Here is a 26,659-nt window from a genome sequence, read left to right on the forward strand (position 1 = left end):
ACATCGAGAGGGAAAATAGCCCAGAGATTTGTTTATCAAGTTGCATTTCTTCAAGACTAAAAAGCTGATTCATCAACCAGCCCAAAAGCATAAACCAGTTTCAAGGAGCCAGATGTTCTCTTTTCCAAGACATCGCCCAGGCTACCCTAGCAAGATGGCTCCAACTCAAACCTGTTCCTTTGTGAGTAACATGTTAAATATTGACAGATTTGGCATAGCCTTTGAATACCAAAACAAGCACCACCACTTCACTGACCTGGAGGGTGTAGTGAACCTGCAGGGTCTATCTTCGGCAACCCTACAGAATGTTGTGGGAGAAGGAGGCGGCACTCCTGTGGATCAAGGGCAGTCTGGGATTTGTGGTTCTTCATAGACACAATGTAGGGGAAGATGAACTAGGAAATGGCAAGGACCTTCAGCCTAGTGAGGTGCATTCCGGAGGGACCTCTGGACGGAGGGTCGCTGTAATCCACAGTAGACAAGATGCACCATTTGGACTACAACTGTACTTAGTCTTACTTTGCTACTGACTGACAAGATAGGACCCTCTGGATGTCCTGTGGGGTCATTCTCTCTTCAGACTCTGGTGAAAGATGGAACTACAGACTCATCCCCACTTGCAGAACTTAGTCAAAGGCAGACCCCAATTTGCATGTGGTTTTCTTAACTCTGGGAACCTTTGCTCTTATATTTTTCTAGTTGTTTTGTTTTACTATTGTTGCATGTGGGGAGATTAATGAGGGCGGGTTGGGAGGGAAAGGGGGGCTCAGGGTGGATGCTGGGATGGCTTGGCCTGGAGATATTGGAAAGGATACGATGGCACCATAACTGGCACTCTGTTTGCCTACAACTCTAGCATTTTACCTGCCTACTTAACACCAATGATTTTACACAGGGTCACCTGGAACATTAAGGGCCTCAATTCCCCAGCCAAATGCCATAAAATGTGGAAATACTTACTTGATTGTCGCTTCAATGTGGTAGCGCTGCAGGAACACACCTCAAATGCAGTGAGGACACAGTCTAAATCACAAATCTTATGCACTGATTTACAAATCTTCGGCAACTATAAAATACAATGGGGTGGCCTTGCTCTTTCACGCATCCTTAAAATTCCATGTAACAGCCCTCAAACCTGACAAGGAGAGGAGATTTCTTATGTTCAAGGGCTTCATTAGCGGCTGTCACAATTTATGGGCCAAACTCTGGCCAGCCAGACTTCCTTCTCTCCTTTCTTGCTCTTCTCTTACTCTTGGTGGTACTGGGACTTTAACCCTTTAACCTCATATGGGACCCCAGCCTTGACAGAACCCATCCCAATCACACACACACCAGCACATTCCCAAAACCACGAAACAGGGGCTAAGGAAGCTTGGCTTACTAGGTGCCTGGAGATCGCTCCATCCAGCATAGTGAGATTACATGTTCTTCTCTCACTCGCACCGTACAAATTCTAGACTTAATCATATATTTAAATATCCCTCCAACATGCCATCAAAGCCTCCACTATACATCCCATCACTAGCTCAGATCATGCCCCGATTGATCTCCCGATTGGCGGACCCAGAAATCTGCATTACGCAAATGGTTCTTTCAGCAACCGCTAATACATGATCGTCTCTTCAGAGATTAAATCTGTAAAACCAGAAGAGAATAGTTTTAGATGAACGACTCACAGTACACTAATTTGTCTACAAACTGGGATGCCTTTAAATTGTAATAAGGGGGAAATGTATCTCACTTATGTCCACCCTCACCTACCAGAAAACCAAAGAGAAGTTAGAGCTAGAAAGGGAGCTCCAGCAGACTGAACAGGCATGCAAAGACAACCCTACTTTAGCCCTCCTGCGTAAGGTGACAGCTATTTGGGTAAAACTTAACGCCATTAAAAAAACACAGCAGAATTCACCCTATTGCGTCTCAAGCGTAGCACGTTTGAAAAGGGCAATAACGTTGGCACCTACTTAGCCCAGCAGCTTTGGACTAGGCAGAAAAGGGAATATGTAAGCTCTAACTAGAGAATAAACAAGGTGATACTCCATGCTGAAGACAGGCAGGTGTGTTCCAATCCTTTTAAAAAACTCTATGCTTCCAGTTCTGCCGCAGACCCTATACAACAATAGTATTCCTCAGAGGGGACCCTCCCTAGAATCACACCCACACAGCAAGAATTTCTAGAAGGACCAATTAATGCAGTGGAGGTTCATAAGGATATAGAGTCCCTAAAACCGCACAAAACCCTGGGACCAGGCAGGTGTACTCCTGAGTTTTATAAAACTTTTAGCTCAGACCTTGTGCCAAATATAGCTACCCTGTTCAACTATATAGCTGCAACTCAAGTGTGAATCCCCTGAATTGGTGAAGCCCTGATATCCATCATTTATAAGTCAGGGAAAGATCCTATGCCAATGTGTATCCTACCAACCGGTTGCACTACTTAATCTTGATGCAAAACTGTGCACTAAAATACTTGCTAATCAGTTGGAAGACGTCAAGCCTGGATTGATTCATCCGGATCAATCTGGGTTCATCAAGGAAGAGCAGACCCTTCACAATCTAAGATGGGTGTTCAACCTGATTGAGAAAGCAAACAAGAAGCAGATCCTGGCAGTAATGCTGGCATTAGAAGCCAAGAAAGCATTTGGCCTGGTAGATTGGAGCTATCTCTTCCACACTCTCCACCACTTTGGCTTTGGGTAAAAATGAATATCAATGATCAGGCCAATCACGCTCAACCCTGATCCTTAGTGCTAGTGAATGGGACTGCCTCTCACTATTTCCCATTAGAACGAGGTACCCAACAGGGATGTCCCCTTTCCCCTCTGCTATTTGCCCTTAACATAGAATCTTGAGCTGCAAGAATACAGACCTCTCCTGTGATACAGGGTTTACCTTTTTGGACAGAAATCCATAACATAACCCTATTTACTGATGATACTCTGCTGATGGTTACCTCCCCTCAAGAGTCATTGTCAGCTCTGCAAGCTGAACTTTACACATTTGAGACTGTAGCTGGCTTTAAGGTAAACCTTCATAAATCCTTTTTGCTTAACCCTTTAGTTCCTACGAGATACATGGAGGTCTTAGCTTCCTCCACTCCTTTCCAGTGGGCCAAAAAGGAAATCATCCATTTGGTCATACAGATCACTCCTAGGTAACTGAGCTCTATAAGGCAAATTACACCCCCACAACAACTCAAATAAGATTTTAAAAACTAGTCCCCACTGTACCTGACTTTTCTGGGCAGCTTTAACCCCTTCGCTGCCAGGCCTTTTCCCCCTCCTGTGCCAGGCCTTTTTTTGCCTATTTGGGGCAGTTCGCGCTTAGGCCCTCATAACTTTTTGTTCACATAAGCTAACCAAGCCAAATTTGCGTCCTTTTTTTCCAACATCCTAGGGATTCTAGAGGTACCCAGACTTTGTGGGTTCCCTTGAAGGAGGCCAAGAAATTGGCCAAAATACAGTGAAAATTTCGTTTTTTTTTTTAAAAATGGAAAAAGTGGCTGCAGAAGAAGGCTTGTGGATTTCCCCCCGAAAATGGCATCAACAAAGGGTTTGTAGTGCTAAACTCAGCAGCTCCCTAGCTTTCAGGAACAGGCAGACTTGAATCAGAAAACCCAATTTTTCAACACAATTTTGGCATTTTACTGGGGCATACCCCATTTTTGCAATTTTTTGTGCTTTCAGCCTCCTTCCAGTCAGTGACAGGAATGGGCATGAAACCAATGCTGGATCCCAGAAACCTAACCATTTCTGAAAAGTAGACAAAATTCTGAATTCAGCAAGGGGTCATTTGTGTAGATCCTACAAGGGTTTCCTACAGAAAATAACAGCTGAAAAAGAAAAATATTGAAATTGAGGTGAAAAACACATCAATTTTTCTCTATGTTTTACTCTGTAACTTTTCCCTGCAATGTCAGATTATGGAAAGCAATATACCGTTACGTCTGCTGGACTCCTCTGGTTGCGGGGATATATAGGGCTTGTAGGTTCATCAAGAACCCGAGGAACCCAGAGCCAATAAATGAGCTGCACCCTGCAGTGCGTTTTCATTCTGTACCGGGTATACAGCAATTCATTTGCTGAAATATAAAGAGTAAAAAATTGCTATCAAGAAAACCTTTGCATTTCCAAAAAGGGCACAAGATAAGGTGCTGAGGAGCAGTGGTTATTTGCACAACTCTGAATTCCGGGGTGACCATACAAGCATGTGAATTATAGGGAATTTCTCAAATAGATGTCTTTTTTACACACTCTCCTATATTTGGAAGGAAAAAATTTAGAGAAAGACAAGGGGCAATAGCACTTGTTTTGCTAATCAATGTTCCCCCAAGTCTCCCGATAAAAATGATACCTCACTTGCGTGGGTAGGCCTAGCACCGGCGACAGGAAACACCCCAAAGCGCAACGTGGACACATCCTAAATTTTGGAAAAAAACAGAGGTGTTTTTTGCGAAGTGCCTACCTGTAGATTTTGGCCTCTAGCTCAGCCGGCACCTAGGGAAACCTACCAAACCTGTGCATTTCTGAAAACTAGAGACCTAGGGGAATCCAAGGAGGGGTGACTTGCGGGGCTCGGACCAGGTTCTGTTACCCAGAATCCTTTGCAAACCTCAACATTTGGCTAAAAAAACACATGTCCCTCACATTTCTGTGGCAGAAAGTTCTGGAATCTGAGAGGAGCTACAAATTTCCTTCCACCCAGCGTTCCCCCAAGTCTCCCGATAAAAATGATACCTCACTTGCATGGGTAGGCCTAGCGCCGGCGACAGGAAACACCCCAAAGCGCAACGTGGACACATCCTAAATTTTGGAAAAAAACAGAGGTGTTTTTTGCGAAGTGCCTACCTGTAGATTTTGGCCTCTAGCTCAGCCGGCACCTAGGGAAACCTACCAAACCTGTGCATTTCTGAAAACTAGAGACCTAGGGGAATCCAAGGAGGGGTGACTTGCGGGGCTCGGACCAGGTTCTGTTACCCAGAATCCTTTGCAAACCTCAAAATTTGGCTAAAAAAACACATGTCCCTCACATTTCTGTGGCAGAAAGTTCTGGAATCTGAGAGGAGCTACAAATTTCCTTCCACCCAGCGTTCCCCCAAGTCTCCCGATAAAAATGATACCTCACTTGCGTGGGTAGGCCTAGCGCCGGCGACAGGAAACACCCCAAAGCGCAACGTGGACACATCCTAAATTTTGGAAAAAAACAGAGGTGTTTTTTGCGAAGTGCCTACCTGTAGATTTTGGCCTCTAGCTCAGCCGGCACGTAGGGAAACCTACCAAACCTGTGCATTTCTGAAAACTAGAGACCTAGGTGAATCCAAGGAGGGGTGACTTGCGGGGCTCGGACCAGGTTCTGTTACCCAGAATCCTTTGCAAACCTCAAATTTTGGCTAAAAAAACACATGTCCCTCACATTTCTGTGGCAGAAAGTTCTGGAATCTGAGAGGATCTACAAATTTCCTTCCACCCAGCGTTCCCCCAAGTCTCCCGATAAAAATGATACCTCACTTGCGTGGGTAGGCCTAGCGCCGGCGACAGGAAACACCCCAAAGCGCAACGTGGACACATCCTAAATTTTGGAAAAAAACAGAGGTGTTTTTTGCGAAGTGCCTACCTGTAGATTTTGGCCTCTAGCTCAGCCGGCACCTAGGGAAACCTACCAAACCTGTGCATTTCTGAAAACTAGAGACCTAGGGGAATCCAAGGAGGGGTGACTTGCGGGGCTCGGACCAGGTTCTGTTACCCAGAATCCTTTGCAAACCTCAAAATTTGGCTAAAAATACACATGTTACTCACATTTCTGTGGCAGAAAGTTCTGGAATCTGAGAGGAGCTACAAATTTCCTTCCACCCAGCGTTCCCCCAAGTCTCCCGATAAAAATGATACCTCGCTTGCGTGGGTAGGCCTAGCGCCGGCGACAGGAAACACCCCAAAGCGCAACGTGGACACATCCTAAATTTTGGAAAAAAACAGAGGTGTTTTTTGCGAAGTGCCTACCTGTAGATTTTGGCCTCTAGCTCAGCCGGCACGTAGGGAAACCTACCAAACCTGTGCATTTCTGAAAACTAGAGACCTAGGGGAATCCAAGGAGGGGTGACTTGCGGGGCTCGGACCAGGTTCTGTTACCCAGAATCCTTTGCAAACCTCAAAATTTGGCTAAAAAAACACATGTCCCTCACATTTCTGTGGCAGAAAGTTCTGGAATCTGAGAGGAGCTACAAATTTCCTTCCACCCAGCGTTCCCCCAAGTCTCCCGATAAAAATGATACCTCACTTGCGTGGGTAGGCCTAGCGCCGGCGACAGGAAACACCCCAAAGCGCAACGTGGACACATCCTAAATTTTGGAAAAAAACAGAGGAGTTTTTTGCGAAGTGCCTACCTGTAGATTTTGGCCTCTAGCTCAGCCGGCACCTAGGGAAACCTACCAAACCTGTGCATTTCTGAAAACTAGAGACCTAGGGGAATCCAAGGAGGGGTGACTTGCGGGGCTTGGACCAGGTTCTGTTACCCAGAATCCTTTGCAAACCTCAACATTTGGCTAAAAAAACACATGTCCCTCACATTTCTGTGGCAGAAAGTTCTGGAATCTGAGAGGAGCTACAAATTTCCTTCCACCCAGCGTTCCCCCAAGTCTCCCGATAAAAATGATACCTCACTTGCATGGGTAGGCCTAGCGCCGGCGACAGGAAACACCCCAAAGCGCAACGTGGACACATCCTAAATTTTGGAAAAAAACAGAGGTGTTTTTTGCAAAGTGCCTACCTGTAGATTTTGGCCTCTAGCTCAGCCGGCACCTAGGGAAACCTACCAAACCTGTGCATTTCTGAAAACTAGAGACCTAGGGGAATCCAAGGAGGGGTGACTTGCGGGGCTCGGACCAGGTTCTGTTACCCAGAATCCTTTGCAAACCTCAAAATTTGGCTAAAAAAACACATGTCCCTCACATTTCTGTGGCAGAAAGTTCTGGAATCTGAGAGGAGCTACAAATTTCCTTCCACCCAGCGTTCCCCCAAGTCTCCCGATAAAAATGATACCTCACTTGTGTGGGTAGGACTAGCGCCCACGAAAGGAAAGGGCCCAAAACACAACGTGGACACATCACATTTTTTTATAAAAAGCAGTGGCTACCTGTGGATTTTGGCCTGTAGCTCAGCCGACACCTGAGGAAACCTAGCAAACCAGTGCATTTTTGAAAACTAGAAACCCAGGGGAATCCAAGATGGGGTGACTTGCGGGGCTCTGACCAGGTTATGTTACCCAGAATCCTTTGCAAACATCAAAATTTGGCCCAAAAAACACTTTTTCCTCTCATTTCGGTGACAGAAAGTTCTGGAATCTGAGAGGAGCCACAAATTTCCTTCCACCCAGCGTTCTCCTAAGTCTCTCGATAAAAATGGTACATCACTTCTGTGGGTAGGCCTAGCGCCCACAAAAGGAAATGGCCCAAAACACAACGTGGACACAACATATTTTTTCACAGAAAACAGAGGTGTTTTTTGCAAGGTGCCTACCTGTGGTGTTTGGCCTGTAGCTCAGCCGGCCCCAGGGGGGGGGGGCAGAAATGCCCTAAAATAAATTTGCCCCCCCAACCCCCACCCTCCCCCGCCGGGAGCGACCCTTGCCTACGGCGTCGCTCCCCCTGCGTGACATTGGCACCAAAAAACAAATCCCGGTGCCTAGTGGTTTCTGCCCCCTTGGGGGCAGGTTGACCTAAACTCAGCCAATCTGCCCCCAAGGGGGGCAGAAATGGCCTAAATACAATTTGTCCCCCAGGGGAGCGACTTTTGCCTGATGGGTCGCTCCCCATCTCTAAAAAAAAAAACAAAGAAAAAAAAAGAAAAATTCCCCTGGCGCCTAGAGGTTTCTGCCCCCCGGGGGGGCAGAAATGGCCTAAAATAAATTTGCCCCCCCAACCCCCCCCCCGGGAGCGACCCTTGCCTGATGGGTCGCTCCCCATCTCTAAAAAAAGAAACAACAAAAAAAAAAAGCACAAAAAAAAAATTTCCCTGGCGCCTAGAGTGTTCTGCCCCCCCCCCCGGGGGCAGTTCGGCCTAATAATAGGCCGATCTGTCCCCCGGGGGGGCAGAAATGGCCTAAAATAAATTTGCCCCCCCAACCCCCACCCCCCCCCGGGAGCGACCCTTGCCTACGGGGTCGCTCCCCCTGCATGACATTGGCGCCAAAAAACAAATCCCCGGTGCCTAGTGGTTTCTGCCCCCTTGGGGGCACATTGACCTAAAATTGGCCAATCTGCCCCCAGGGGGGCAGAAATGGTCTAAATACAATTTGCCCCCCCAGGGGAGCGACCCTTGCCTGATGGGTCGCTCACCATCTCTAAAAAAAGAAACAACAAAAAAAAAACCACAAAAAAAAAATTGCCCTGGCGCCTAGAGTGTTCTGCCCCCCCCCCCCGGGGGCAGTTCAGCCTAATAGTAGGCCGATCTGTCCCCCGGGGGGGCAGAAATGGCCTAAAATAAATTTGCCCCCCAACCCCCACCCCCCCCCAGGAGCGACCCTTGCCTACGGGGTCGCTCCCCCTGCGTGACATTGGCGCCAAAAAACAAATCCCCGGTGCCTAGTGGTTTCTGCCCCCTTGGGGGCAGATTGATCTAAAATCGGCCAATCTGCCCCCAGGGGGGCAGAAATGGTCTAAATACAATTTGCCCCCCAGGGAAGCGACCCTTGCCTGATGGGTCGCTCCCCATCTCTAAAAAAAAGAAAGAACAAAAAAAAAAAACACAAAAAAAAAATTTGCCCTGCGCCTAGAGGTTTCTTCCCCCCCTGGGTGCAGATCGGCCTAATAATAGGCCGATCTGCCCCCAGGGGGGGCAGAAATGGCCTAAAATAAATTGCCCTCCCCCCCAGGGAGCGACCCTTGCCTAAGGGGTCGCTCCCTTTGCGTGAAATTCACGCAAAGAAAAAACTCCCTGGTGTCTAGTGGGTTCTACCCCCCTTGGGGGCAGATTGGCCTCATCAAAATAGGCCAATCTGCCCCCAAGGGGGGCAGAAATGGGAAAGATATAATTTTCCCCCAAGGGGAGCGACCCTTGCCTAAGGGGTCGCTCCCCACCCAAAAAAAAAAAAATGAAAAAAAAAAAAAAAAAAATGGTCCCTGGTGCCTAGAGGTTTCTGCCCCCCCTGGGGGCAGATCGGCCTAATAGTAGGCCGATCTGCCCCCAGGGGGGGCAGAAAAGGCCTTCCCGAAAATATGCCCCCCCTGGGAGCGACCCTTGCCCAAGGGGTCGCTCCCTTTTGTCAATAACAATTAAAAAAAAAAAAATCCCTGGTGTCTAGTGGTTTCTACCCCCCTTGGGTGCAGATTGGCCTCATCAAAATAGGCCAATCTGCCCCCAAGGGGGGCAGAAATGGCCAAAATATAATTTTCCCCCAAGGGGAGCGACCCTTGCCTAAGGGGTCGGTCCCCACCAAAAAAAAAAAAATGAAACAAAAAAAAAAAAAAAGGTCCCTGGTGCCTAGAGGTTTCTGCCCCCCCTGGGGGCAGATCGGCCTAATAGTAGGCCGATCTGCCCCCAGGGGGGGCAGAAAAGGCCTTCCCGAAAATATGCCCCCCCTTGGAGCGACCCTTGCCCAAGGGGTCGCTCCCTTTTGTCAATAACAATAAAAAAAAAAAAAAATCCCTGGTGTCTATTGGTTTCTACCCCCCTTGGGGGCAGATTGGCCTCATCAAAATATAATTTTCCCCCAAGGGGAGCGACCCTTGCCTAAGGGGTCGCTCCCCACCTCAATAAAAAAAAATGAAACAAAAAAAAAAAAATGGTCCCTGGTGCTGAGAGGTTTCTGCCCCCAGGGGGGGCAGAAAAGGCCTTTTCAAAAAAATGCCCCCCCTGGGAGCGACCCTTGCCCAAGGGGTCGCTCCCTTTTGTCAATTTCAAAGAAAAAAAAATAAATCCCTGGTGTCTAGTGGGGTTTCAAAAGCCGGATTGCAAGCAATCCGGCTTTTGAAACCCTCGGAGGGACTTCAAAGGGAAGGAAATACTTTTCCTTCCCTTTGAAGCCCCTCCGGGCCTCCCAAGTGATTGAAAAAGAAATGCTTTTGCATTTCTTTTTCAATCGCGCTGGAAGCAGAGCTTTCAGCGCGACGAGGGAGGCCCCTGTGACACATCAGCGTGCGCGCGCGCGCGCGCTGATGTCACAGGGGGGGGTGGGGGGGGGTCGGGGGTGGAAGGGGAAGGTCTTCCCCTTCCATCCCCGACTTGGGGGGGGAAGGGGGGTGCACGGGGGGCTAGCGCGCCCCCAATTTCCCCTGTGCCATGGACGAGATGATCTCGTCCAAGGCACAGGGGAACTGTAGCCTTGGACGAGATCATCTCGTCCAAGGCACCCAAGAGGTTAATACTGTCAAAATGACAGTATTACTTAGAATCTGGTACATCTTGCAGGGTCTTCCTGTAGACATTGAACATTATTTTTCTTTGTATTCTTCAATTTATTTTTCCTGCTTTAATTTGGGCGAACTGTAGAGCTTGAATACCGCATAAACTGCTGACCCTACCTAAGGAGATGGCAGGTTTAGCTCTTCTGAATCTCCCTCTCTACTATAAGCAACACATTTGTGAGTGCTAATGGAGTGGTCCCTGACAGAGTCACACAAGCTTTGGTTGCATACGGATAGGGTGGTATCAGGAAAAACTATTTGGGACATCTTGTGGAAACCTGAGCCAGATCACCCAGCCAGTGCCTACTTAACCACATGACTGGAACGATCCTGAAATGTTAGGATGAGGTAACCTGACTATTCAACCTGACAACCTTTGCCTCACCTTAAACCCCATACAATACATAAGGCTTTCCAATCAGCCTTTCACCTGGGAGTCTTCGATATGTGGCAAAAGGGAGGTTTCATAACTATATCCAACCTTTTTCCCAGGTGGAAAATCTTTACATTTGACATGACTTTAACCTACCAACCACAGAGCTCTACCATTACTACCAACTAAAACCTAAAACATTGGGTGATGCAGCCAGAGATGTGGCAGAATGCTGCCAAGGATCCACTACCAACAGAGAAAGTTGTGTACCACCTAGGGGAGGGGGGGGGGGGCAGGGCTGTATTTCCTTCTTCTATGTACTCCTGATCTCCTCAGCAGGTTCTGCTTCCCCTCAATATGTGCCTTCTTGGGCAGATTTCTAGGGACACAGGTAACCCTAGAATAATGGAAGATGTTTTGGAGTGATATCCCTAAATTCAACAGCTCAATTGAAGTAAAGGATGCACACAATAAGGTTATTTATGATTGCTACCTATACTCATCTAAACTTTAAAAAACAAATTGGGGGAACAACTGATAGATATTAGAGGGGATGTGGATTCCTGGGAGATTTTTGCCACATCTGGTTTGACTGTCTTGCAATATGCCCCTACTGGATGAAGGCCTTAGCTCAGATAAGGAATATTTTAGTGTACCTCCTACAGCATACACCAGAGTTTGTCCTTTTAGACTTACGTGATGCATTCCTTAAATACCAGATACCTGCAGGTTGATCTGTCTTATGGCTTTGCCTGAGAGCAGCTAAGATGGCCCTGGCAGGTGCCTGGAAAAAACCTGAAGCACCGTCTCTTTCACAGTGGCATGCCCTTCTCTGCCAGGGTCCTACTATGGAACAAATGATTGACATACATACAGGTTCTCAGTAAATCTTTGATTATATATGAGGGCCCTTAGTGAGATATCTGGACACAGGCCTCCATTTTCTGTGCCCCACACATACAAGAGTGCTCCAGTTGTGGGTATTCATGCCCTTTGATGGGGCCCTTACTGTACACCACATTTAGCCTCCCATAGCTCCATCATTGTTACCCACTACCACCTTTCGCACACCAGCCACCTTTAGGTACATCCAGCACATGCACATTGTTCAGTTCTTTTGTTTCCACTGTTTGAGGTGTTGGGGGTACAGGGAGATTTCTAAGGCACATATATGCTTGATTAGGACATGTCAAAATCAAACGGTTTAACAATTTTCTAGTCAAAACTTGTACTAACAATTTTCTTGTCAAAACGTGTACATCTACAGACCTCTCTGCATGACACTGTTCTGAAATGTGGCCTCTATGGTGCAAATGTGGTCTTATGTCCTTCCGTTATGCTCTGTATAATTTCTGTACCTGGAAAATAAATAACATTGGAGTAAAAAAGTGAAAGAGTAAATTACATGAGTAAATTACTCACAAATGAAATTTCCCTTTGTAAATAGCCCTGACGATATGTAATTCAATATGCATAGGCTATATTTCTGGACCTTTGCCTAGTCCATTAAGTTGGAAGCTCATTGAACATATTGTTATGCATACTCTGAAACTTTAAAATGTCTCCTGTGGTGTTGAGGAGTATCGAATAATCCTGTGTCAGGGATATTTTGGAATGAAGATGCATTATATTTTTAACTCACACCTCTACAAATATTTCATTTAACAATGCATTTGAGGGTATTATTTTGATTGCTGTCTCTTCCCCTGCTGTGTTTGTTTTTTCAGATCTTATATGGGGAGCCACTCACACACACTCTAGGACTGCAAGTATTGAGCACCCCCACTGCCTTCACCAGTATTTTGGAGTGTCAATGCAGAATCAGATGTGAGCAACCTCAAAGGGGTCACAACACACAGTCCAGACATGTTCACATGATCTGGAAGAGGACTGGGGTGCTCCGTAAAGTGGCATCATAACTTTTCTAGGACTGGGCAAAAATTGCAGAGTTACATAAAAACTCCATGAGATTTTTCAGCGTTCCTTCAATAGAACTGTACATGATTTCCCCATGGAAATGGAAGGCAGATCTCAGACAGTGACTCAGGTGGCAAGTCAGTGGTTTTCGCTAGTGTCTATGCATCCAATATTAACCAGGCACCCTTTTTTATGCTCTGAGACCTGTTAGAAATGGGGTCTTTAGTTTGCAGTCAGGTTACCCTCTGTCCAAGCAAGGTCCCTCACCCTAGTAAGGGTAAAAGAGAATCACCCTCAGCTAACCCTCGTTCACCCCCTTGGTAGCTTGGCACCAGCAGAAGGCTTAACTTCAGAGTGCTAGGTGTAAAGTATTTGTACCAACACACACAGTAACTTGATGAAAACACTACAAAATGACACAACACAGGTTTAGAAAAATAGAAAATATTTATCTAAACAAAACAAGACCAAAACGACAAAAATCCACAATGCACAAGTCAAGTTATTACTAAAAAAGCAAAAAGAGTCTTCATGTAATTTTAAACACAATGCCAACGCTGTTAGCGTCAAAATGTACCTTGGGTACGTCAAAAATAACCCACAGGAGAGCGATGCGTTGACCTTGTCCGGGTAGACCTTGTGTCGTTTTTACATGCACAGCAATGTTTGCATCGGAAATCCAGCCACACGATGATCCGAAAACCATGCAGTGCGTGTTGCAATCTCACCAGCCTCCGTCAGCGATGCTGTGCATTGTTCCTCCAGCCCTGGGTGTCGATCTTTGGGTCGCGTTGCAGGCAAGCGAGCGTTGATTTTTAGCTGCGAAGCTGGCGGCACATCGATTTTTCAGCCGCAGATCAGAGTCGCAACGATCTTTTTCCCGCATGGCGTTCTGTGCGTGGATTTCTCACTCTTGGGCTGCCAGCTTCTCCTTTCAGGGTCCCAGAACTGGATGGGTCCCACTTGGCAGCGTAGGAGTCTCTCCAGATAGTCCAGGTGCTGACAGAGAGAAGTCTTTGCTGTCCCTGAGACTTCAAACAACAGGAGGCAAGCTCCACATCAAGCCCTTGGAGATCTTCACAAGAAGGAAGGCAACACACAGTCCAGTCGTTATCCTCTAGCACAGGCAGAAGCAGCAAATGCAGGATAGCTCCACAAAGCACACTCAACTAGCCCAACTGTCAAACTGACCCAGACAGAGAATCCACAAACAGGCAGAGTCACAGAAATGGTATAAGCAAGAAAATGCTCACTTTCTAAAAGTGGCATTTTCAAACACACAATCTTAAAATCAACTTTAATAAAATAGGTATGTTTAAATTGTGAGCTCAGAGACTCCAAACTCCAAATGTCCATCCACTCTCAAAGGGAATCTACACTTTAATCATATTTAAAGGTAGCCCCCATGTTAACCTATGAGGAGGACGGGCCTTGCAACAGTGAAAAACAAATTTACCAGTATTTCACTGTCAGGACATGTAAAACACATTACTATTTGCCCTACCTTAATCATACACTGCACCCTGCCCTTGTGGCTACCTAGGGCCTACCTTAGGGGTGCCTTACATGTAAGAAAAGGGAAGGTTTAGGCCTGGCAAGTGGGTACACTTGCTAAGTCGAATTTACAGTTTAAAACTGCACACACAGACACTGCAAAGGCAGGTCTGTGACATGATTACAGAGCTAGTTATGTGGGTGGCACAATCAGTGCTGCAGGCCCACTAGTAGCATTTGATTTACAGGCCGTGGGCACCTCTAGTGCACTGTGCCAGAGACTTACTAGTAAATGAAATATGCCAATCATGGATGAACCAATTACATACACATTGTGTATAGGAGCACTTGCACTTTAGCACTGGTTAGCAGTGGTAAAGTGCCCAGAGTAACAAAAACAGCAAAAACAGAGCCCAGCACACATCAACAACTTGGGAAAAAGAGGCAAAAAGTTAAGGAAGACCAAGCCAAGGATGAAACGTCTAACAAGCCCTATATGTCTACACTATCTGCCATTGGCACACCTCCGGGGTGATCAATTGTGAAATGGACAAATGACATCCATGACGAGTGGTTTACAGGATAAATCACTGACTGACAGGTTTCAGAAATGGCTATAACAATGACAATTCTTAAATATTTGGTGGGGGTTGCAGGTGTGGGACAGGGATTTTTCATTTTACTCCAAGCTCCTTCCGTGTACACTCGACTCAACCTATTACTGAGAGATGGAGATACTACACTGTTAGAAAATAGGGAGGAGTTTTTGGAGCTGAGTTGTGTCCCATCAAAACCTGTTCTTATTGTTGTTGTCCTGAACCAGGCTTTGTTCTAGGATTCCTATGTTGGTGTCTACATATGGCAGTACTTTGGAATACACTGTATGGTTTACAGGTTGGGGAGCATGTTGCTGGCTATCTTCATGAGAAAATAGACTCACTAATGACCAGGCAACCAAGTGGGACACTTCAGAGTAATGACCTGGGGTCATTGTATTACAGCTTCATATGGGACTGGAAGGCATCCTTGATCTTGAAATTAAAATATGTGAGGGTGAAAGAGTAGCTACTGTGGACCCAAGTCTGGTGGATTTACAAACACAGTGTGAGGTATAATTGTCTAGAATGCGACTTATTTCCAGGAATATGTGAAAAAGCAACATGATGAAGTGGACGGGGTGGGATGACTGCTTTAATGTTTGGTACCATTAGAGAGAGGAGATCGAACAGTGTAGTTCATAATCATACTGACATCATGCAACCCTGTCTTTAAATATAAATGCATGATAACACTTCTCCTGCTATACTTTCAACTGATATTGAGAAGGCTTTCAACACCAAGCTGTGGGGTGATCTGTTTTCAGTGCTAAAACACATGAGATTTGGAACCAGCATCCTAAAGTGTAATGAACTGTTGTATGCAGAACCTTTAGCCAGGGTGTACACAGGGCACATAGTATTTCAACAATGCCCATCCAATGAGGTCCGAGGCAGGGGTGTCCTTTATCATCTTTGTTTTTTTGCCCTGGCTATGGAGTCACTAGCTGACATGCTCCACTCTAAAGAGGGGAAGTGAGGCATTGCCCCATCTCACAGGCATCACCTTATGTCTATCTATGCTGACAACACCCTTCTGTACCTAGAGGACCCAGAGAATCCTTAGCCAGAAGTGATGGCATTAATGATGACCTTTAGCAGCATGGAAGGTCTTCAATCAAGGGGGATAAGTCTTCCTTGTTCTTATTGGGGTCATTTGCTAGAACTGACTGGCTGGTGCCTCTTACTTCCCTTATGGTGTGGGAGACTGACCATATTTCAGTGTCTGATGCCCAATTAGACTGAGAGACAACATGTCTAATCTCTGGCAATGCCAGTAGGGGACTGACCACCACCACACAGTCACTTAATTACTTGTATAATCTCACCCTGTCTCCCATAGTACATGTTGTAATAGCAAATATGCTTCTCCTTCTGCACATGCTTTTGTATGGCATGAGCCTACAAATGCTATACCAGTAAATCTCTTCAGTGCGATCAACTACTTACTGATACAACTGATCTTGGGCAAGGATAGAAGAGGTTAGCCCACCATAAACTCAGGAGGCCCCCTGGATAAATGAGGGTTTGGGGCTCCAAACTATGAGGCATATTATTAAGCTGTTCCATTGCAGTAACCTATGTATTGGCTATCAACAGGGTTTGACAGTGAATGGACAGAACTTCAGTGCACACTAGAGCCTGTGATGTTATCAGAAGTAGTCCTTTAAAGCTTCCCTCTCCCAGATAGATGTACGAGGTCTGTGGAAGTAGCCTCAACAGTGCTGACAGCTGCTTAGGAAATTATTTGAATCTCATGAACTGTATGCTCTGGAGAGCCTGCTCCGGCTTCTCCCAGACACTATCCATGTCTCATAATAATTGTGTTTGGAGAGACGGTTGGAATATGGATGGTAGGGGACTTTCACTCCATTGGTAATTTAAATTTGTATGACACCCTCCCAGAAATGTGGGAGCTTGGCATGTCTAAGTCACAACACACAATGCCCTAATCATGGTGATAAAAACCACATAGGGGAGAGGAGATATCAAACCAATGAGAAATTAAACCCTTCATAAGATGTTAACACATGGTGGAATAGGCAGCTCTATACACAACCTTTGATACTACTAAAGCCTGTCATAGTTGGACTCTCGCTCCTACGCAAGACTGCTGGTTTTAGGGATGACAGCACTTTTGTTTGCAGGCGGCTGAGTCATCCCTACAGGAAGTCACAACTGTTGGCCCACCCTTCCCAGCTTACAAGCAGTATCTTACGAAAAACCCAAACAGTAGTAGGTGATTTCTGGCAGCCTTATGCATGGATATCCTTTTCTCTGGTTAACGACAAGTCTCATTCACACACAGGCAATAAAAGCGATGCAGGAGAGTTTTCAGTATATTTATTGAAAAGACGGCAATCTACAATAAAATGCATGGGCCACGATGAAAATGAACAATAAAAGAAGTAGAATTGTGAAGACGAGAGTTGTGAATATAAAACCCCCCACCACATTGTGAGAAACATGAGATATAAAATCCCTAGCAAAGGGTAACCTAATACCTACTCTAATAACAGCTAGGTCTGATAAACCTAATCTGCCAGTACCATGTCCATGGGAAGCGCCCCCCCCAACCCTTGGAATGAGGTCTAGGAACCCAACTCCATGGTGACACAAATCTGAATTCTGCAGCAGGTGATATGCAGCATAGATAGTGTCGATGGCATCTGGAAGGAACCCCTCTAATGACCTTGTCAGTGTGAGATGTATTTATACTGATCATGTAGTACCCTTGACGTAGGTTTGTTCCCAAACAATCGATAAGGAGGCAGACTTGTGGCAGCACATATATAAATAATCCCGACATGTGTACAGTGTGTTCCTTTCAAACATAGGTGATAAAGGGTCATGATAACAATATCTACATACATCACTGATTATGATGCTGATAGTGACGCCTTCACAGGGTGGCACTGATAATGTAAATCAAAACATTTCTATAACCATAAGCAATGGCAGCCATCTTAAAAGGAATAATGAAATAAATGGCATAAAATAAAACAGGCTAAGTAGGGTAAAAGTCAGGCCTGCAAGCCAAAGGTTAAGCTAACTTTTGAGTCCCAATAAAAACTAACATAGATTCACCACAAGCCCGGTTCTAAGGGGACACTGCAAAAAAGACTGAAGGAAATGGAATAAGGAAAGATATTGTTATGTACCAAGACAGTAACAAGAAACCCACAATTCAAATACATGCAATTTAATTACCTGCACCTAATACCAAAAAATAGCATGGATGCACTTAAGCTTTGAGGATTGTTTTTTCAGATGCCAGTTACTACTAGCAGATTTAATTCACATGATATGGAACAGTGTAATAATTATGCAGTATCTGATTCAAATAGTGATGATTTTGACAGAGTTGTTGGGTAAATTGACATACTATGGCAGTGGTTTCCAACCTGTCGTCCAGAATCCCTGGGGGTCCACAAAGCCTCGTCAGGGGGGTCACCCACTGCTTAAAAAATTAACATTAACAGAATTAAAAAAAATGTGTATAAAGCAAGTGGCTAAATGCACAATTGAAAAGTTCTAAGACATACTGTAAATGTCAAGAAATTTGAAATTGGAGGCAAAAAATTAAATTAATAGCTCCAGACTGATTTGAGAGAGCAGTGCAGGTGCATCATATAGAACATATTATGGATGATGTGTGGCTTCAATTGAAATAGAAATGCTTCAAACCTCCTATTAAGTTTCACTCTTTTTGTTTTTTTTATTTATATTTGTTTGCAAATTAAATAAAATGTTTTATCATTTGTGTATTTGTTTGATGTATGCTTGTTACTGTATTTTCTGTGAATTGTATTGCAAGCAAAATTATCGACAATGTTTAGGCCGGGGTCCCCGGTTTCCAGTAATGACTCAGTGGGGGTCCCTAGATTCCAATATTGATTCAGTGGGAGTCCCTGAGTTTAACTAATGAAAAAGTGGGGATCCACAGAAGTCAAAAAGTTGAGAACCACTGTACTAGTGTATTTTATTTGCAAATGCACAGGCTGAAAGTGGACAGACAAACATACAAGTTCTTGGGCCTCAGGCTGGTGCTTACAACACACAATATAGCCAGACAAGCACTAGGTATAAAATTGTGTCTAGCGATTGTCCAGTAATGGACTAGAGCTGAGATAACATATTTAATTGGTCACGGGAGGAGAGCGTGGACAAGCATCATGCAATGGGATACCATATTCTTAGCAATACAGGCTAGGATAGACGAGAGACATTCATAGAGGTTGCTGATGGGGTGGCACACACATAAGCAGATGAATGCTAATTATGTCATGAATCTATATACCAATGCAACTTTACAATTTGTAAGCAGCCGTTCGGCCCAGCCACTAATTAGATATCCGATGCAACACATCGGATCTGCACACAATAAGATATCCATACATTGTCATCAAGCTCCTCCTTGCAACACTACAGCTCCATCGATGTACATATGTACCATATAATGACTTATGAATTACTGTTGTCTTTAGGTCTGGTGTTTGACAGTTTATTATCTTGTTCAAATTTTATTAGAACCTGTATTGCTTTGATTGATTGTCGACAAAGACATTTAAAGGCATGTGCTAAGTGGGCAAATGCCAAGGGTCCCCATCTTCTAAGGGCCACTCTGGGAAAGAGAACTTTCTCTGTATTTGACCGTAGTCCTTTATCTCTATCACTACGACTCTCCCTCTCTGAGTCTAACTTTATCTCTGGCTCTTTCTCACCTTATACAGTGTCATTTTAAGTATTTTTGGGGCACTGGACAAGGCAGATTTAAACTGTGTTGTGTGAACCAGTTTATGACATTTTAACATATATTCAGTATTGCTTGGCATCGTGTGGACTCAAGGTTGTTTTGAACAGGGGACCCCAAAATATGTTTTGCCTGGGGCCCCAACTTCCTTAAGATGACACTGTTTATCAAGACAATACAGGGATCAGTTCTAGGTTTCGAAAAAATAAAATGACCCATGTGATCCATATGAATACGGTATCTGTGTTTGTTTGTAAAAAGTTAAGGCAATATTTTTTTTTTTAAAACATGTTTCAGAGATACCTTCAGCATGCTAAAAGTAAATTCAGAATTCCCAAATATTATCTCTTGTCCAAACGTTGCAAATAATTGCAATTATCAACTACATAAGGCACCTGGCATCTGCCATTTGTTTTCCTTCCCAGATAATTTGCTAAGTCACATGCTGTTGACGTTCTTAATTATAAAAAAGTTGAAGACTGGGTGCACATTGTAGACGCAGATATGCTAATTAGAAATTATTAATGAATGTTTACGTGTTTTGATTAATGAAAAGTTTGTAGAGAAATTACTCGTAGAGAAAATAATGTGTACGTTTGAAAATGGGCCCACGGAGCATGGAAGCCACTTATGCGAAAGTTGTACTACAATAACTAAAATTGTGTGAAATAATGAAAATTTATAAGAATAATTTAGTAATATGTCATATTGAGATGTATAACCTACGTTTTGCATAAATTTTTAGAATTAACTTAGCTGAAGCTGTGGCCCAGTCTTCCAGGCCTCATACAGTAGCTGAACTATTAGAACATGCTGGAGGAAAGCGACAATGCTAACCTGACCCTGAACCACCCAAGGTTAAAGTTCCTTAGCTAGAATTGACGGACAGGAGATGATGAAGTAAATTTGATACAATTATGTGTAGAGTAGGCTTAATGTAGTTTCCCAGGACTTGAAGAATGAGAGCACTGACTGAAGAGGAACATGCAACATTTTTGATACCTGAAGAGCCGGAAGATGAAGACATTGTACAGCGAATCAATCCATGAACTGGGAATAGCGAAATCTTAGAACTTATAGATTTGTAAAATAAACGTTATTGGTTAGGGTCATAATTGCTGATTAGTGAACCAATTAGAAATTAGGGGGATGGACTGAAAAACCCTAATAAAAAGACATGACAAGGGGCTAAAACAGGAGATGCGGGAGATGCGAGGGCAAAATTCAGATGCGAGGGGTGAATGCTGATGACGTCAGGAGACTCGGTTCGAGATTCTATCATTGGGCTCATCCTCTTGAGAGCCTGATGTGTTGATGACCAATTGACGACCGGAAGATGAAGACTGACTTTGTTGCTGATCCATTCTTTGGATAGGTAGCTATGACAATGTGACTGACTAACTTTGTGCCTTTTCTTCTAGGTACCAACTGCATTGTTTTATAGTTTTCCCTTCTAGCTAGATGTTTTCCAAATTCACATTTTTCTTTTTCCTAAATTGTTTTTGCATGAAATCCCACATGCTGATGCTAATCTGGGTTAGGTAGGTTTCTTTTTGGGTGACGTTGACAGTGACAATTGATTGCTGAACTCTGCTATTAATTTTGTTATATTCATTTTTGTTGACTTACGCTATGGCTTTTGATCATATGTTTTCTAAAGTTCTGATTAAATTGTGTTATTGGTGGTCGCTAATAAACTAATTCTGAGCTAACTGAATAAATTATGAATTGATCAAATGCGTTACAATTGTCGTTAATAGGGAAATAAAATTTGTTGAACGCTTTATTGAGTTGTGTTTATTCATGAAATGTTGGTTATAATTGTCTATTGACAAATGATTCTCTTAGTGGTGGATTGATTATTGATGTCACTGGTTATTACATGACTAGGATACTCCATGCGATCCAAAAGGTTCATCGTCCTATACGCATCCCCTTGTAAGTTTACTTATTAAGGACCAGGTGCATTTGCAACTTCAATTGTAGAATGTGTCAAACTATTGAGTAGTAGCAACATAAAGCATCTGCATTGTGTGCTTAACACAGTTCTTTAATCTTGGCAATTTGTCAATGTGGTGCACTGTCTTTAATTCTGCACATTAAGGAGCATTGTATTTCAAACAGTATAAACTAGAAAGTCAAACTGAACTTAGTGTCAGTAATGAAGTGCCATGCTGTAGAGTGAATACAAATGAAAGCAAGGCGGGCCAGTTGAGCTTTCTTTATACAGACAATGACCACAAAATTTTAAGATACACAAAAATTGAATTTTAAGAATGGAGGGTCCTGGGGGAAGCTAAGGCTCTGTCTAGTATTCCCCCGGGAAACTTCTTGAAGAAGAAACAGGCTGGATGGTATTGGTGGGTTTGGGTAAGGGGCAGGGTAGTAAGTTGAAGATGTTTAAGAGTCAGGAAAGGGTAGTAGGGCCCTTCCTGACAAATTTTCTTTCACACCACAGGGAGCAGTTTCACATGGCCACACACCCACCATACAAGACTTTAAGAGCTCTGGTTTGGTAGACAGATTCCCACTGTAGGACAGGTTGTGTGGGTATGGAGGTAGTTAGGAGAGTGGAGAGCCAGGTGAGGGCAGATCCACCTATCGGGGTGGAGGAGAGGAGAAAGGAGCACAGGTGAAAGACCTGTTGTGGGATGTTTGGGGCAGGAGAAGGAGGATGGGTTGAAGGATGTTTGGGAAATAGAGTGAGGCAGAAGGAGGTATTGTGAGAAAGGTGAAAGGAATGTGTAATGGAATATGGTGTGATAGTGGTAGGGTGAAGAAGGGGATCGTGGGTAATATGTTGTGAAGTTGCTATAAATGTTGAATTGGTTGTTTGTTTTTTGCAATTGTGTCCTTCTAAAGGATCTTTTACAGAAATTGTTGGAGTACGTAGTGTAATTGCCTTAAGGTATGTTCGCAAATGTACCATTACAAATGTCAGCGCGCTATTTGTATGTCTTCTTTATTGGCTATGGTTATGTTGTTTAGCCAGTTCAAGATAATTTGGGAAATGGTGCAGCTCATATGAATGCATAGTGCAGTGAACTGTGGAGAATCCCAACTAAAAACGAACGCAGAAATGCACACGATTGCAGTTCTTGGCGGAGTTTAACTTTTACCGAGTGATTAAGTGTACGATCCAGCGTTCTTTACACATCTCCAGTGAGTTGCCAGTTTCCTCTTTGGGGACACTATTCTAGACAGATGAGAGTGCCAGAGTAATGAAATGTATGCAAGGAGATTACAAAATAAGGAAGAGGTAGAATTCTATTCAGCATAAAAAAGCAGGGGTTGTATTAGTAATACACATTAGAGTGCTGGAAACAGCTACACTATAAACAGTGAGAAAGGGAAAGACACAATGCTGTGTACCGTTTAAAAGAAAGTCCTCTAAATATGAGTTATTAGAACGTGCTTAACATCTTTCAGTGAAGAGTAAGTGAAACCTATTAACATACTTGCGAAATTAATTTGAGAGGGAATTTTTTTGAAAATGGTTAAAATGGCTATTTTAATTATTTTTTGGCAGGTGTCTGAGGCAGTCCCATGTTATAGTAAGTGCAATCAGTATTCATGGGCAGCAGAGCCTTGGCTTCCATGCAAAATTAGCGGCGAAGAAAAATCCCCTCACTGTGGGGAAGGAATACAAACCAGATATGTCAGGTGAGTGGAAGCAAGGAAGACACTTTTAATATGAATTTCTTGCATGCTTGCAGAATCATTTTTCTGAGACCAGCATAGTTTAAGGTTCAGTGTTGTTTTTTATTCAGACAAAGCAATATGTATTGATGTGTTTTGAATGCACCTGTTATCCCAGTTACGGCGTTGATGTCACAGCTAGATTGATTGTAAATTTCAATGTTTCAGTTAAGCTTAGGATCTGCTCTGATCTATAACCAAAAAGAAAAAAACATTTTAGTACTTACTGTCAAGTTTATTTTTGACAGGCATTCTCTTTTTTGTTAACTAGGTTAAACCCCTTAACTATGGGCCTTCTTTAGCTATTGGCATCCCAGATGTCGATCTTATACTGTGATGGAGGCTGTTCGTCCAACCCGCATCCAGGCTGACACGTCCAGAGCTGTCTTTGGGATTTACTGATATTCTCTGTTCAAATGGCTCCACGATCGGAGCCGCATTTACCCAACCCTATGAAATCATACTTTGGGTCTGATTATGAGTCTGGCGGTGAGGCGACTGCCATGGTGCTGGCGGTCTCCCCACCTGGCCCATTACAAGGTTTCCACTGCTCTGACTGGTGCGAGCCTCCGTATTAGGAGGTTGCCACTGGTCATCCCAGTGGAAATTGTGCAGTGACATTGGACTCTGCTCCATATGGAGCCAAGTCCAATGCCATCACACAGGGGGGCATCCTGGGCATGGAGGCCCCTGCACTGTCCATGTGATGGACATGAGCAGTTCTGCCCCCCCGTGGCCCCTATCCCACCTTTACTGCCAGCCTTCCCTGCCATGGAAAGGTTGGCGGTAAGGTGAGTTGTAATCAGCCAGACAGTGCTGAATTCAGCTCTTCCATGGCTGAGTACAACTCAGACTGCCATCACCCCATTAGGAACAATACTGCCAGCATGAATGGTGGTCCCCGGGTGGTCCCACAGCCAGGGTCGTAATGTGGTGGTCAAACCACCACAGTTGCGGCAGTCCGACCGACTCCGCGAGTTGGCGGTCATTAGACACCCACACTCGTAATGAGGCCCTTAATCTCTAAACATACCCCTGCCCACATACTGAGTGTTTCATCACATCTTGGGGACTTTTAAAGGGTTTTTCTCTGTAGGACTGCCAAGGTTTTGATAATGGTCTCAGAGTGAAAAGATGTGGGTAGACATGGCATTGGCAATACTGTCATTAATAGGATACTCTTTTAAACCCCACTTTCATTGGAATCAAGTACACAATGTATTGCTAACGGCATTTTTGATGAATGTCACATCACCGCCCACCTTCAAGTGAGGGACTAGTGCTCCAACATACCCACATCTTTTGAAAAAAGGTTCATTATTCATCACCTTGTAAAATTAAAAAATACAATAACATAGCCAAGAAAATTCACATACTAATACAGTAAAGAAGGGAAAATCCCAAAACACACAAAGAATAAACAAAGCATCAATTTATCAATGCTTTGATTTCAGGCTAAAGAGGCAAGAGGGAAGTCTCGCTAGGGCAGCAGTAAAAAATATTTTGACTGCTCAGATCATGCCTTCATGGGTAGCGTTGCCACTGTGTCTTTCTCCCGGTCGTTTGGAAGGAAAAACATAGATTTATGTAGCCTATAGTGGGAGTCCACCAATCTGCCAGTGTAATAGAAGTAGCAGCCCAACACCCCAGATGTAGCAACACTTGCCAAGTTGGGATCCCTGAATGCACTTTCATCCCTTTTCAAAGCTTAGAGGCCTGGCATGTTGGAAAATCATGCTTTACCTTCTCAATTGCTTTATAGCAAAACTATCAAAACAGGGCTTTATTTCTGGATAGCAAAATTCAAAGTTCCCTGATGTGCAGGGAGCTTTCTCCTTTCACATCAGGGGCATTTCACCATTTACATACCCTCTAAGTTCCAACTTTTGGAGATGCAGAAGAACTTCCTGTTCACTTCTGTTCCCAAACGGTCAGTGGAAGATCCTAGGCCCGTATTTATACTTTTTTTAGCGCCGCATTTGCGCCGCTTTTTGACGCAAAATTGCGGCGCAAAAAAAGTATAAATACGGGCCCTAGAGTCTAGGCCACATTTCAGCAGTGTGAAGCACGTAAAACCGCTCATTCATCATTCTTCTCTTCAACCTTTGTGTTACTTGAGACTAGATAAGGCCAGCTGGAAAGACCCATGAGAGCAATTACAGTCCAAGTGTAAAAATAGAGGCACGTTTCTCTCAGTCGTTCTCCAGATGGGCCAGCCAGTGGCCACCATTTTGTTCTTCCTGTTGCACACAAATCTAGTTGTATTCTAATGGACTGGTACTGAGAAGCTTTATTGTAAGGACCACTAAACAGTGATTGGGGAGCAAGTCAGCACTGTTGCCTCGTGCACAGAAAATACTGTTTTGGTGCCATCTAAAGTCTGTGCTAGTGCTTAGAGTTCTGAAAATCCAGCCAGATACTGTCATGCAGAAGGAGAAGTCTGATGCAAAGCAAGACTGACCCTTTCTAAAGTCGTACATTTAGGGATCAAAACGTCAATTACATAATTGTGACTGATCTTCCATTTGGGACCTAAGACCAATAAGGGGTATTTGCACTGGAAACTCCCCACATTATCTTTTATAACTCCAAATGGGCAGTTCTTGTATATACTTATATTTGTGTTCTTTTGTCCTTTTTCGTTTTTAACTTCCACACAGCTCACTAGCACTGTTCCTTCATTGTGCACCCCACTTGCTGAACATCTCACCAAATGTGGTGTATGCTGTTTTCTGTTTTACATAACAGTGTTACAACTTGTTTATGCTATACATGTTTTACCATATAAAACACTGAGGATTCATTGCTTATTTATGTTCAATGCAAACAGTTTTGAAATGACGGTTTTCCACCTTCTCTGAACCAATCATATACGTATTGTAGTATTTTCCATGAGGACTTCTATATTTACACATTGCTCGTGATACCCAGGTTCTGAGAAATACAGGGTAGCCCCGTTCTTTTACAGTGGTTCTAAAAGCCTCGCAACCCACGTTGATGGAGGAGTCAACTTGGCTGTAAATGGAGCAGATTAAAATGTTCCCTGGCGTTACGGCAATGTTTAATTAAGTGCTAATCTGCCCAGGAAGATTCCAGTTAGTTCTTCGTCAAGGTCATCTACTTTCCCTGTCCACTAGAGCGCGGAGCAACAATGAATGAAATAAGGACCAGATTTTCAAGTAGTTTTCACAAAAATACATTTTCAATATATTTACCAAAATCTATTTCTCCACAGACTTAGGTTTTTATTAATATTGTAACAGCTTGAGGATGATCATTGTAGCATTTTTCCTAATGCGACATAGAAATGACTTTTATTCATGCGGTAAAAATGTCTCAGGTGTCCAGAAAATGCATGGTCTTACCTGCTTACCTGCCTAATATCAGAAAGATCCCAATCTTGCACCAAATACACCAAGTGCCTGTTTGCT

General features: G+C 44.0%; 1 protein-coding gene across 1 annotated transcript in view; it reads left to right on the plus strand.

Annotated features, from left to right (window-relative positions):
* Positions 1–26,659, plus strand: part of THSD7B (thrombospondin type 1 domain containing 7B) — a 2,268,639-nt gene that overhangs the window by 1,841,511 nt on the left and 400,469 nt on the right. The window contains exon 17 of the mRNA XM_069225078.1: positions 23,059–23,192. Coding sequence (XP_069081179.1) covers positions 23,059–23,192 — 134 coding nt within the window. The remainder of the gene's footprint in view (positions 1–23,058; positions 23,193–26,659) is intronic.

This window comes from Pleurodeles waltl, chromosome 3_1 (genome assembly GCF_031143425.1).
Source record: "Pleurodeles waltl isolate 20211129_DDA chromosome 3_1, aPleWal1.hap1.20221129, whole genome shotgun sequence".
NCBI lineage: Eukaryota > Metazoa > Chordata > Amphibia > Caudata > Salamandridae > Pleurodeles > Pleurodeles waltl.